Raw genomic sequence first — 14,407 nt, 5'->3', positions numbered from 1 at the left:
ACTTCTTGATGCAAAAGCGAGGTGTGGCTGAGGGGCACTGCACCGGCCTAAACTTAGCGCAACGTGAGGGTGAAAGAGGCTGACATCGGATGGTTGAGTGGTGTAACAATAAGAGCCTGCAAACGAGAATGAAAGCATAGAAACTTCATCGTAACAAAACAATGAACTTCTTAGTTCTAAAGTGTGTACTACTTCCGAAATAATAATCAAGCATAGACATTTTCTTCTGCTTGCTCCTCCACTTAATGATTATTTTGAACATCACCAGCTTAGTTCTAGGCAGTTACTTTCTTTTCTTCCTTTCCCCTCTCAAGAGTGGATCAGTAGATACGGCAAAACCATTGCGCCTTTGCAGTGTTGTTTTTTTTTATATAAATCTCTTAGTTCTGATGTGTATTGCAATAAGATGTCTTGAAAACTTGAAAAAAAAAGGTGTATGGTGGGTCATCCTCTCGTACTCAAAATTGAAATTGGCATATCTGTTTGTATACAACGTTAGATTGTATAAAGCTATTGTGAACAATGCTTACCATAGTATCATTATCAAAGTTGAAAGGTACACTTGTAACATCTCCAAAGTCAGAAAGAAAGACTTCTTCGGGTCTCTCATGTAAACCGTAGATTATGACGTCATCCATCTCCAGGTTGTCCATCAGATTCTCGTAAGAATGTGTGACCGATGCAGACAGAATGTTCTGTGAAAGAGAAACAAACAAGGCCATGTATTGACTTTATTTGTCTGATTTAAAGGGATAGTTTATTATAGGTGGAGATGTGAATTGAGCTTTTAAATATTTATGAGATATGAGATTTTTTAGGAACATACCATTCTAATAGGAATTCGAAGTGTATTAGATGACAATATGTTATGGAATGGCTGAGACATCCAAAAATAAAGTAAAACAAAGCGATTCTAATGAAAGTTTGGTCCCACTTTTATTCGGATTGCTCTATTTTGGATATCTCAGCTACATTGTATTTCGAAACCAATTTTCATCAAATAAACTTTGAATCCCGCTTAAAATTACATGCTCTTTTATTTATTTCATGACAGGTTTCTCATTTTGTCACCAAAAATGTTAGAAACCTGAAGTGCGGTCTCAACCAAAACTATACGATCCCTTTAACCACGGTGACTACCACAGTAATATAAGAATACAGTCTTCTTAATCCAGGGTAGATTCTTCAGAGTTGCCACTGCTGTACCAGAGGGCCCTGCCATCATTATTACCCTATAGCGTTGCCAGGTACCAGTTTATACACCTGTGTCGAGAGGGACATAGTGGATGAAAACATGTCCAGGGACAACAGTACTTGATGGGATTCGAACTAGGGTCCTCTGATTGACAGTCAAGAGTTGTATCCACTTTGCCACAGCGCCCCCGCACTATGCTCCCACAAGTCCAAGTGTTACATGCTATACTGCATTCATAAACTTATCGAAGTCTTGAAGAGCTGCAGCTGGAAGCAGCAATATTTTTCAATTCAATTCAATTCAATACAATCATAGTTTATTTCCAATCAATGAAGATCATAAACATAATACAAAGTATACATGTCATGAAATGAAATTGTCCAAACGTTTACAAAAGATTCATGTAGTATATGAAATAAATTATACATAACAACATAATGTACAATAATTACGAGGAAAAATGCATGTATACTTTGTGAGCGTTCGGAAAATAACTTCAATCATGGAAAATAGCGATCCACTAAAGAGCAAAGCTTGCGGGACGTGGATCGCTAGATAAATAATGAGTAAACAATATATTATTCAAGGGTTTTTTTTTTTACAGCTAATGTATTAAATATAGATTACTTAAGTCATTTGTAAAAATATAGTTATTTTGAGATATGCTGGCTTCGGCAGTAATAAGAAATAAGAATGGAGTATCAATGCTAATGCCCAGACAGTGTTCGTTGAACTGCGTGTACCGGGAAAATATGAAGGACAACACACTCGTACATACATTCAGTTACCCACACACATATAAGACGCGAGACAGTACCGAAAAGAGAGAAGACGGTAACAGTACAAGTCTACGAGGAATAAAAGACAGGAAAGGAAGAGGAAAGAAGAAAGAAGAGAGAAGAGGAGAGGTCAGCATACAGATCACGCCATATTAACCCTACGGAGTGGTATGCTTCATGCATCATCCAACCCCAATACCTTCCAATCCAACTGACCTTGACTGATGTAGATTTGATAAAACACACACACGAAGCCACAAAAAGACAGAAGCTGTTTTTTTTTTTTTTTGTTGGACTTATATCCGTATATATTCACGTATATCCTCGTATCCTCAATTTCTGAGCCTTCGTTCTTGTATTTATAAGTTCCCCATTCGTGTCCCTTTTCAAGTTTTCATCAATGAATACAACAATGATATAACTGTGTGGCAATATTATGGTATTATGCCATTATAACATCTACGGTACGAATCACAAAGGAAAAGTTTAATAGAAAGCTACAAAATTTTCAAACACCATCAAATTTAGAAAAAAAAAGGATGACACATCAGAACATTCATGAAAACAATCTGCGTCGTACATTCTTGAGATTTGGCCGTAACCTAATACAAACAAACGGAATCTTTGCAGTTGCTTTAGTTTTTTGTTTTCTTTCGACTGTCAGCAGTATCCAAATCCCCCGAAATAGATCAGACCACTATGAACAAACACATTAAGTACGAAGTTTAAAGATACTCACGTTAACAAACGTATATTCAAACATGAAGTATTCCCCGTTGGCGATGGAATCTGGGGAAAAGGTCAAATGCCATTGTTATCAATGCAATACAATGATACGCAATAATGGTATAATATCGCACTTTGCGATAAGAACCTGGACAAGAAAGACTGCAAGTTCTGCAACAGCAAGCTCTAATATCTTCCCTAAACCTAACCTATGTCATTCTCATTACAATCATGAATTGACTGAAAAGACGGAGAACATCAATCAATTATAATTTACATACAGAAACACACGGGGGCATTGAATTACATAACAAGATAACAAAAGATGATGCATGTTCTGCTATAATTCATCCACTGACACCCAACGAAGGAATGGTCGGGTAAATACTGTAGTCTCATTGAGTAGAAGCAAGGGTGCATACCGTGTGTCCACCCAGGATAATGATAATAATAATAATAACAATAATAATAATGATGATAATACTAATAATAATTATAATAATAATGATGATGATAATAATAATAATAACAATAATGATGATGATAATAATAATAATAACAATAATGATAATAATAGTGGTAATAATAACAATAATAATAATGTTTATGTTGATATTAACAAAGTCTTCTTTGTCCAGGGTAGCCTCTTCAGTGTTGCCCCTGTTGTTCCAGAGGGCCCTGCCATTATTACTCTATCATCGCCAGGGTACCATTTACACATCTGAGTCCAGAGGGACATGGTGGGTAAAAACATCTTGTCCAAAGACATAAGCACTTTGAGAGAATCGAACTTGAGTCCTCTGCTTGGGAGTCGAGAGTCTTATCTACTGTGCGACCGCGCCCCCTAAGGTATTGTTGTCATTCCTCTTCCAGACCGCCCTGCAATTATTATTACACGAGCATTGCTAGGTACCCATATATACATCTGTTCCGAGAGGGCCATGGAAGGTAATAGCATCTTCTCCAAGGATGTAAGCACCGGAATAGATTCGAATTCGGTTGGAATAGATTCGAATTCGGTCGAAATTTAGGAGTCTCATTCACAAATGTACCAAAGTGCTCCCACAGTCTGTCCTCAAAGTTTTTTTTTATATACAGTATGTCCCCCCCCCCCCCCCCAAAAAAAAAAAAAATGAGAATCGGATGTTCGCGTTAATAACTATCAATTATAATTAAACTGTCTAAATACAATACTTTATGGTCTTGAAATATAACATCTTAGCTTTATTCTGCAGAAAACCCAATCAATTGGTCAAGTGGTCACAGAGAAACGTGAATAGTTTTGAATAATGCCATGGGGTCTGATTATTCCAAGTTTAGCACTTGGATGCTCTTAACTGCATAATGCTTGAGCACAATGGACAGAACTTGAAGGGAAGGGATTACTGATATGGTCTACAAAGGTCCTCATTTCTCTTTAACAACTGAAGCAAATCAGATGGGTCTTTCTGTAAGATATTGGTAAGAATTATGTTATATTGTAGTTCCATACCTGTTGAATTGATTCACTATTTTTAAAGTTATCATTGCGGAGGGGTCTCGCTTTGTAGTGGGGGCAGATACAGGTACATACTTCCCCTCTTTTCCCTACACACGCGCATGTGCATGAATCGATGATTAGAGCATACGTCGATGCATACAGCATAAGGGTATCACACTATTATACTTCTTGGAAACCTACCTATGGATTCCCCATCATCCCAGAACAGATTTCCGGTTGCCATCATCTCGTCGTCGAGAGCGACAATGAGACCAAAAGGATTCCGTCGACTTGGGGGAGGGGGTGAGTAAGGAAATCATGATGGTTATTCTAGATTGCATGAACTCGTTGAAAATGCTTGCAATAAAAAGAAGCTTATTATGCATTTCATGCTTGTCCGATCGAGTGGTTTTGTTCGTCCTGTTTTTACCTTATCAAAGGTAAATTCATGAATGTCAATATCATATTTTGCATTAATGTCGATGTATATATCCACTTATATCTAATATAAAAACAATGTAGAAATATTCACATGTTTTGTTGCAGATGGGAAAGATAAACGAATTAGTGAGTGAATGAGTGAAAAGTAGCAAATCACCAACACTATTATAGTGTTGCGCAAATACGGATAATAGCTACTAGTTACACTGTTGAAACAGCATAAGCACGTGTGCTTCTATCAAATTTACAAGCAATTACTAGTAAAAGATACACGAATACAATGGATCATTGCCTGATATCATCTGTTGATGAATTACTATTTGTTTGTTCTCTCGCCTCCTCCTCTATATGACCTTTGATCATCAAGATCAATCCCGATTTGCGGAGTCTACGTAAACAATTTGCTCACCTGAACATGGTCGAGTTGTCTGGCTGCTGGGTCGGAATGATGTAGCCTCCCCGCCAGTGAAGATTGATGTGGTCAGAGGGGGCTGCAAGAGTGACGCCGCCCCCAACGGCGAGCATGTCTGGCGAAGCCTCCTTGCCCTATACGAAACAGAGAACGAAATTACTACAAAGGTCCAAAGAACAGAAAGATAATGAAAAGTGGTGCATAAAAAGCTTATTTTCAGCGTAAGTGTAATCAGCAAAATAGGATTATGTTGTTACCATTGTCTTGGTTTTGCCAATACTTACGCGCATATACCTAACCTACGTTATGATGGGCAAAGCAAAATAATTGCACAAGGATATAAGATTCCAGCACAATTTGAACCCATGACCTCGTATTTACTAACCCAGAGCCTCATCCGCAGGACCAGTGGGCTCTGAACTATAATAAGTAAAGGGGAAACATAACTACTACTGACAAGTGATGGAGAAGCGAGAAACAGATCGAACTAAATGAATCAAAAATATTGAAATGTATAGTGGATGCCTTAACTACTTCAATAGGATATTATGCACATACTATGTTGTCATGGTAACAAGAAAACGATGCATATTATCAAAATGAACATATTTGTCACAGTGAGTGTGGCAAATAATGTTCAGCAGCAAATTTACAATACTAACAAACTAGGCGTGCGATAAACTATTACACTATATGCACATTTTGTTGAGACAAGAGACAGTGACAATAAAAACAGATTAAAATTTGTGGGGTTGCTTTCGGTATTTTCCACAATTAGAGAGCATCTAATGAACTTTGCACTTTAAACAAAACTAGTGGCCAAACGGATTTACGGTTTATGTATATACATATGATTATATATATATATATATATATATATATATATATATATATATATAATATTAGATACTAATCATTTCTTCCCATTAGTGAAGCTGATCCTATGTAACTAAAACGTTCATGAAAATGTATATTAAACTATGCTCAATTACAGCATGAATAGTAACTTCACTGTGAATAAAATTAATGCTCAACTCACATTGTAGTAATCGTACCATCGGGCGACGGGAAAGTAGGCATTAACTTCATAAGTATACTGTTGGAGAAAAAGCCGAATGATTACTTATTATTCGTTGCCGAAAACAATCAAACAAAAGCATTAATAAAACATTCACTTATGAATATAGATTATAAAAATGTTTGAATAATTGTTACACATCTAGGCCTCCCAGCGATCTTTAGCAGCATTCACTATACCACCAACATCCTTGAAATGTTATCACTGTAAAGCCCCACAGTATGAAGTTCTAACAAGTCGTAGACTTATATTTCGAAAGCAAACAGAATCGCTTTTTTTTTCTTTAGAGTAATACCTATATATATACAGGTTGTATATATATATTGCACTATAAATACGCATGGCCTATACATGAAAATTGAGGGCTTATTGATTTTTCATCTGCCGTTATACGTTTCAGGCTCTGTCTAAAATTCCTCGGGAAAAAAAAATAATCATACAAATCATGAAAATCACTCTTCTTCCTGTGCTTTAACCTTTCTTCATTAAAACCTTTCAACCCACTCTGCCTATTTGTCATAATGCAGCAAATTTCAGCTTAAAATAGCCATAATTGTAAATTTTAGTGAAAAGTAAACAGTATGCATACAGCGCGGTTGCCTTTCCTTGATAATTGTCAGTGCAAAAGTTGACAAATTTCAGTTTTTTTGTCAGTAACATGCTGTATGAAACAATGCCACTGCCATGCTCTGTAGGGGACCTACTGCATCTCTCTGATGCTTTGATCAAAATTGGATGCCATGTTCGATTCGAAGGGGGATAGTCGGGTAGGCGTCAGAAGATATAAAATAGTGAAAGTAATTCTTCTTCCTGTGCTCGAATCTTTCTCAACTCACTCTGCCTATTTGTCATAATGCAGCAAATTTCAGCTTAGAATAGTAATAACTGTAAATTTTAGTGAAAAGCAAACAGTATGCATACAGCATGGATGCCTTTCCTTGGCAATCGTCAGTGCAAAAGTTGACACATTTCAGATTTTGACAGTGACATGCTGTAAGGGACAAAGCCACTGACATGCTCTGTACCGCATCTCTCTGATGCCATATTCGATGTAGTTTGATTTGAAGGGAATAGTTGGATAGGCGTCAGAAGGGGGGTGAACGGTCCCCCTACTGGAAAAAACACAGTGTCCCGCCGCACAGTGTGTTCATTATAGTCGACTATGTGAAAACCCTCGAATGTAACAGTGTGAAGATGATTTCACATTGTGGTGTGGTTTTTCACAGTGTTCATGTAGTAATGCTTTGTTTCACACTGTGAATTGACGACTCACATTGTTTTCGCACTGTTAAAATGCTCAAATTTAACAGTGTGAAGAAATTTCACACTGTGTTTATAACGTGTTCACACTTTGGTTCTCACACTGTGAGATACTGTGTTCTTTCCAGCAGGGGGCAAAGCGGGTTGCTGTGTGTGTGTGTGTGGGGGGGGGGGGGGGGGGGGGGGCAAGATCCCTCATTGAATCAACATCCCATACCCGGGCTGTCAAATCAATTCTATTGGCAAGTCTCTCCAGACTTTGCTACGACAAGACAAAGTCATACTTATCATTAGACCATTACGTACTGGAGGGCTTCCAGTTACCTTCTTGTTGTTTTTTTCTCCTTTCCATGGTCTCTTTCCTCCCCCCCCCCCCCCCCTCCACCTTCTCTATATCTTCCTCCTTCTCTCCCTTATACTTATTCATGTCACGCCAATGTATATGTTCAAGGTCTATTTGACAAATGAAAATCAAATATTGTCCTGCTGATCATGTTTTCTTTGTAAGCACCGTAGGGTATCACAGAAAAAGCATCCAACCGTGCCATAGAATAGAAGACCTTAAGTACATACAAGGAATGAAAATACCCGAAATGTTAGTAAAATGTGACGTCTGCCAAAATGGCTCATAGGGCATAAGTGAGGGTAACTTACTGGATCTAGAACGGGCGAGATGAGAAGGGCGCCTCCCCACATGAACTGTCTGTCAATGTCCCACGTGTAGCTATCGGATGTGAATCTGAATTAAGGAAAATAGGATACAGTGACAATTATTTGCATTATGAAGTGGAGCATATGCAGGCTGCAATCTACATATTTTGTTTGTATTTACACACATTCGCAATTTGTGATATGTTTGTGGAGTACCTGGGATGTATTGAATGTTTATATTGTTGTGATATCCAATGTACAAAGAATTTCCAAAGTGGACAACAAAGTAATCAATCATATATACAATGAAGGTATCACGTGAAACGTTACCGATGTGGATACTGCAGGACAAAAAGAGCATGAGCAAGGAGCTTGTATTACAAAAAGTATTGCAAGAAGAGATGGATAGATACATCTTGTGTGGTGTTTACCTTACATTCCTCAAACAGTAATATGATATCAAATGTGTCTTGCTTCATTAGTTGTTTTATACCCGGTTTGATATTGAATCGTTTCATTGTGAATACGGACAGAAACATCGCAATGTAACTTCATAATTCAAGCTGAATGCAACCTTGCAGAATGCACATGAAATGACTCTTTAAAGGGTGTGTACAGTTCTGGTCGAGGTGAGGATTTAGCTTATAACGTTTTGTGAGATATTCAGAAACCACTCTATGAGATGCCAAATAGCATGCAATTCTAAGGGGTATCAAAAGTTTATTTGATGAAAATCGGTTTTGAAGTGGCCGAGATATCGAGAAACAAGGTGAAACAAAGAGATAATAATAAAGTTGTGGCCTGTAGTCTTTTATTATTATCACTTCTTTGGATATCTCAGCCATTTGAAAACCAATTTTCATCAAACAAACGTTGAATCCTTTTTAAGATTACATGCTCTTTCGTATTTCAAAAGAGGTTTCTCATTATCTCACTTAGGAATGTAAAAAACATGAATCCCCACCTCAACCAGTACTGTACAGCCCCTTTAATCTGCACAAGAACCTGAAATTAATTTCATTTAACTGTCTTTTCAATCCGTACAAAGAATATTCATTCTATTCCATTGAACGAGCAGCTTTTAGCAAAAGAGATCACATGATGCATAGAGTGCGGAATTCGAAGCAAAGTAAAATAGCCTCCCTCCCATTACGAATAATTTACATGATTATGACAAAACGGACCTCTTTTTAACCTAACACTGGTCAAGAGATGTGAAAATGTTCCTTGATTATCCTGCATTTTTCATGATTCTCCTCGTCATAATACTTTCGTCTTTAGACCGGATAATCCTACAAAAGCTGAAGTCTGTATAGTTGCCATGGATCGAGAGTAATCATTGCTTGTTTGCCAAGAAATTGATACAAGGGCAATAATTTATATATTATATTTAATGCATTGTATTGTATAAATTTATTTACATTTTGCAGTTTCTGATGAGATAATGAACAGATGAGTCTGTAAGTTCCTCTTCATCTCACCCTCTATTCACACTACCACTAGTACTGAGAGAATTTAAATAAATGTATTTTTTGAAGAAAACGTTCTCTTTGTAAAATCCAATCAGGCTGAATGCACTAGAGGCTGGTTCGTCTGATGTATTGTTTTACTTAGGTGGTCAGACATACCGAAAAATGAACAAATTTTGTGGTGGAAAATAGCCTGGATTTAGCTCCACTGTGCAGAAACGTCCTAATCAAACAGAAACTGTCGATTTATTCCGGAAGAATACTTGAAACCCTTCGGCCTTAGAAAATAAAAAATGAAATAAAAAGAACCAAACATTTAGAACGTCTCTAAAGGAAAGTGGTTATATGTGTATATCTCCTGTCATCATCTAAAGGGGCTACCCACTCGTGCATTAGTGATCGTACGACGGTCGAGCCGGTGGTATGTGCATGGTAGAAGAGTGTGTACAGATAGGGCAACAGCCGATACCGGATGTGAAGAACCTCACGAACCTCAATGGCGAATTTTTCCCCAAAGTGACCCGGATCCTGTGGCTGCCAGTTTCGGATAGATTTGGAAGTAAAACAAAAGTTGCGAAAAACGGAGAAGGAAAGAGTTTAGATTTACCTTGTCTAAATACTTTGAAGAACGACAAATTACAAAGCAAAATGTGACCCTGGATAATGATTAGGGCCTACCTTAAACCTTATGGTGTACGTGTAGTTCTTAACGTATAACCTGTGCTGTGACTAATGCTTTATGCTGCGATCACATGAAATTGATTTGTACACATGTAGCAAAACACTCATCTTTCACGGTAGTTGCTCGATGGCTCCGAGGTAAATTCTGATGCACAGGAGCTACCAAAAAAGTCAAGCGACTATCACAGATTTCTTAAGTTTAAACGGCATCCAACCGTTAGCGGCAAACACAGACATACCCCCGTGGAAAATGTTGAACATATATACTGGCTGAAGAAGTCTTCGAATGCTATCCATAAGGAGATGATCAGTAGGTATGTTGAGGGAAATAAGGTTACCTAGGAAACAGTAGACTTACCATGTATCCCAGTCCATTGTGGTTCCTCAGATATGGATAGAAGGCTCCGACTTGATGCCATCTGCGACACAGTTCTTCGCTGGTATCACCAAAGAAGCCACATACATCCGCTCCGATCTAGGCAAATGGTCATACATTTGGAGCAAGGTGATTAAACGTGCAATAAAGTGAAAATGAACATATATCTACAGAACATGAATAGTTAAATAAATGAATATATACGTATATATATATATATATATATAATATATATATATATATATATTCTGTCATTGTCTTTCTCTCCCTCTATCTATCTATCTATCTATCTATTCATCGCTCTTCCACCTGACATCAGCTGTCTTTCCAACATAAGAGGGCCTGACGTCCCTTCATAAACAACTCTTATTCTCTCTTTTTTCTACTCTAGATAAGGTTAAAACAAACAAACAAACAAACAAAGTAATTTGTCACGATGCATTGTATAGAATGACAGATCAAAACTTACGTAGGGAATTCCGAAAAGATTGAACTCCAGCATTCCTGTAACGCACAGAGTAAAAATAAGCAGAAAACTTTAAAACCACTGACACTGTACGTGAAAGAGAGGTTTGTAGTTGCAACTGAGAGTCGCTTTTATATAATGTACTTTATACCCTTACTTGTTTTCCACATAGCTTTCTATCAGGTACCTACAGTTCACAAAATTTTGCATCTATACCTTACCACGCAAAACCCATGCAACTGCATGCAGAAGATGTTTACATTGTGCGTGAGTTTTGTTCTCTTTTTTTTTCCTGAAAGAAACTCTAAGGGAGATATTTTCTTGTGGTGTTTCATTTCAATTCAATTCAATTCAATTCAATTCAATTCAATTCAATTTACTCTTCGAAAGTTTTCAAAAGTGTATTGTCCCCGGCAGATCTAGTTAAGACAGGCTGATAGTTGTTGGATGGATGTTGGAGTGGCAATAAACGTCTACTGATTGCAGTTACAGTCGACCTCTTTGCTACCTGAAGAAGCTTTGAACACAAAACACTATCAAATAAAGTTTATTTTCTTCCTCATTATCTACTCTATCACGTCTATATACGTTAGATGAATTCGCCTGAGAAGACAACATTTTTTTGAGAGGGATTCTTACCATCTGCAGTTCATACGCAATTCAACAATATTCAGCAGTTTCAATGGACTCAATATGCCCAAGGGGGAAAAAATCATTTAGTCTCCCTGTCCATCAAAATAAACCAAATAGTATTAGCCTTCCTGTCCGCTTACCAATGACAGATCGGAAAAGATGGGACCAGATAGAAGTATTATCCCCCAACCAATGGCCAGTGTACTTTCCACTACTCGGGAAGGTAGAGCGTGAGATGACCAGACTTCGTTGGCCGGTAACATTCCTTGCAGCGCTGTGGGAGTCAAAGCAAAACAAAACAAGGTTAAAGCAACAGCAACATATTAAATCTAAGAATTCAACGTCGATGTACTCTAAAATTAAGAAACCATTTCTGAGCTAGTGAATTTGGACATTGTACACAGCACTGTGGGGTTTTCTGTGCTTATCTGTACTCAACGCACGCAGTAGGCTTTGAAAATGAACTGCGGAGCATGCAAGACACCATGGCTGCAACCTTCATAACGATCAGAAAGCAGTTTCGTACATCAACACAAAAGTGGCAAATACGTATTATTGCAGTTGTAGGCTGTAATGTCTGCGGCTTTTAAGAAGGAAATGTCTCATGTTGACTACTACCTAAGTGACAACTGAATAGATAATGCATTTTCTTTACACTTTGGAAAAGAGAATGAATATGGATTTTAAAAATTAAACACGTCTTGATGATGATAATAACATCATGAATGTGTGTGTACGTATACCAATGTCCTTCCTTGAAAGTGTGAACGGGTGTAGAACTCACTCAAAGGTTGGCTCAGTCTGACTCCAGCCGTACAAACTGTGCATGTTATACTGGGTTTCCATGTTGTTCTCGTCCAGGTTTGATAAAGAGTTCATGCAAATCGTCTTCTCATAAATCGGGCCGCCGGCTATGCCTGCACGAGAGTAGAGAAAACGCAGTTCGTTGCAAAGTAATACCGCCCTCTACTGATCACTGTATCTATTCATCTATTCTTTATTTCTTTGTGAAATTTAAGTTGTTCATAACTTGACAGGTTTGGTTCGACTTTCTACTCATTAGACTTAGACAGGTTGATCATATTGGGTGTTATCAATTCGACAATCTCATTGTAATTTTTGGGGCGGCTTACTGCAGCATGTCCCCCAAAAAAGAAAAAAAAAATCAGAATTTCGATTTGATAACACCCAATATGATTAATCTTTTTAAATGTTACTTCAGAGTCTTAAAATATAACATTTTAGCTCTATTTTGCGGAAAACCCCATTCAATTTGGTTAAGCGGTCACAGAGAAATGCGGATTGTTGTAAATCATGTCATGAGTCTAATTCTTCCAATTTTAGCAATCCAATGCTCTTGCGTGTGAATAATAGACAGAATTTGGACGGAAGAGATTCCCGACATCCTCTACAAAATTCCTAATTTCTCTTTGACCACTGAAGCAAATCGAATGGGGGTTTTCTGTAAGATGTGAGCAATGAGTTAGAGTTTCATACCCTAAATTTGTATTTAGATTGATGCAATATTTTTAAAGATATCATTGCGGAGGGCCCCGTTGTAATTTTTTTGGGGGGACATACGGTACAACTTTGTGTTGTCGTTATTGTTGTTGCTCTCTAGTGGTCGATTTTTTAGGACTGTAAAAGAAATTTCACCCTCATGGAAGGTTGTTTTTTTTTTCACTTACGTGGAAGAAAGGGTGGATTATCGAGTGTGTTGTCGGTACACCCTGTGACTGATCCGTGTGCAAAACTAGCCGGCTCATTCATATCCTATTTAGATTCAAGAGAAATGATTTTAAGAAAGAGAAAATCAATCAAATTAAAGATGAAAATAGAAGCCAAATAAAACAATATAAAAACCTAAAAAAGAAAAACAACCAGATCTCCTTGCAGAAACACATAATAAAACTAACTTTTAAAATGCTGAGGATTCATAACCTCAGACTTTGTTAACGTTTTGTTAATTTTTGTACATTCATTCATTCGCTTATCAACATATTCATTTATATATTCGTTCATTCATTCATTCATTCATCCAACTACGTTGGCATCTAAAGTCTACTCAACAAAATACAATCACGAAAGAGGCAGAAATGAATTGTTTGTTTTGTTTTCTACTATTCATCATAGCGCAATGTAACTCCATATCTGAGATTGTCAAATTATAAAACCACTGTTCAACTGGGCTAGATAGAGAGATTGCTTTACTAGATACACTTACAATCCATATACCATCAAACTGTATTTCCTCGTCGTGGAATTTCTGGATCTGTTCCAACCACCAGTTCTTTGTAGATAGCCTTCGGAAGTCTGGGAAAGCTGCATAAGCACGGAATGTCTGGTATGACAGGAACACAGAAATACAGTATGTATGTGGACAGATATATTCATAATGTGATATACGTATATGATAATTATATTATGTTATATTATATGAAAGAAGAATATATCATATTACGTATATATAAATGTATATACAATGTGTGTGTGTGTGTGTATGTGTGTGTGTGTGTTTGTATGTGTGTCTGCCCAGGTCTGTGTGACACCGTTTTTATTATCGTCGGCTTCACTGTTGAAAGTCCAATCAGAAAATATCAAAGTGCGATGAGAATACAATATTCTGAAACTCCATGTGTTTCAACAACTCTTTGAGTAATGAGAGGATCGGGGATAATTGGCTCTATATTAAACCAACAGAGTATGCCAATGGTAATAATGAGAATAACAAAGATAACACGGACAATGATGATTATAACA

General features: G+C 37.3%; 1 protein-coding gene across 1 annotated transcript in view; it reads right to left on the bottom strand.

The window, feature by feature from the left end:
- The window catches only part of LOC139739383 (maltase-glucoamylase-like), a 60,200-nt gene that overhangs the window by 29,376 nt on the left and 16,417 nt on the right, over positions 1-14,407 (bottom strand). Inside the window, exons 10-22 of the mRNA XM_071650002.1 lie at positions 13,872-13,988; positions 13,336-13,420; positions 12,432-12,564; positions 11,788-11,921; positions 11,018-11,052; positions 10,531-10,647; positions 9,877-10,025; positions 8,026-8,110; positions 6,073-6,129; positions 5,031-5,167; positions 4,382-4,470; positions 2,714-2,763; positions 531-695 (exon numbers count right to left, since the gene is read on the bottom strand). Coding sequence (XP_071506103.1) covers positions 531-695; positions 2,714-2,763; positions 4,382-4,470; positions 5,031-5,167; positions 6,073-6,129; positions 8,026-8,110; positions 9,877-10,025; positions 10,531-10,647; positions 11,018-11,052; positions 11,788-11,921; positions 12,432-12,564; positions 13,336-13,420; positions 13,872-13,988 — 1,353 coding nt within the window. The remainder of the gene's footprint in view (positions 1-530; positions 696-2,713; positions 2,764-4,381; positions 4,471-5,030; positions 5,168-6,072; positions 6,130-8,025; positions 8,111-9,876; positions 10,026-10,530; positions 10,648-11,017; positions 11,053-11,787; positions 11,922-12,431; positions 12,565-13,335; positions 13,421-13,871; positions 13,989-14,407) is intronic.

Source organism: Diadema antillarum, unplaced genomic scaffold, assembly GCF_040938485.1.
Source record: "Diadema antillarum isolate AM-2024a unplaced genomic scaffold, OU_Dant_1.0 seq00000798_RagTag, whole genome shotgun sequence".
Classification (NCBI taxonomy): domain Eukaryota; kingdom Metazoa; phylum Echinodermata; class Echinoidea; order Diadematoida; family Diadematidae; genus Diadema; species Diadema antillarum.
The sequence above is the reverse complement of the archived record's forward strand: the minus strand, read 5'-3'. Positions and strand labels throughout refer to the sequence as shown.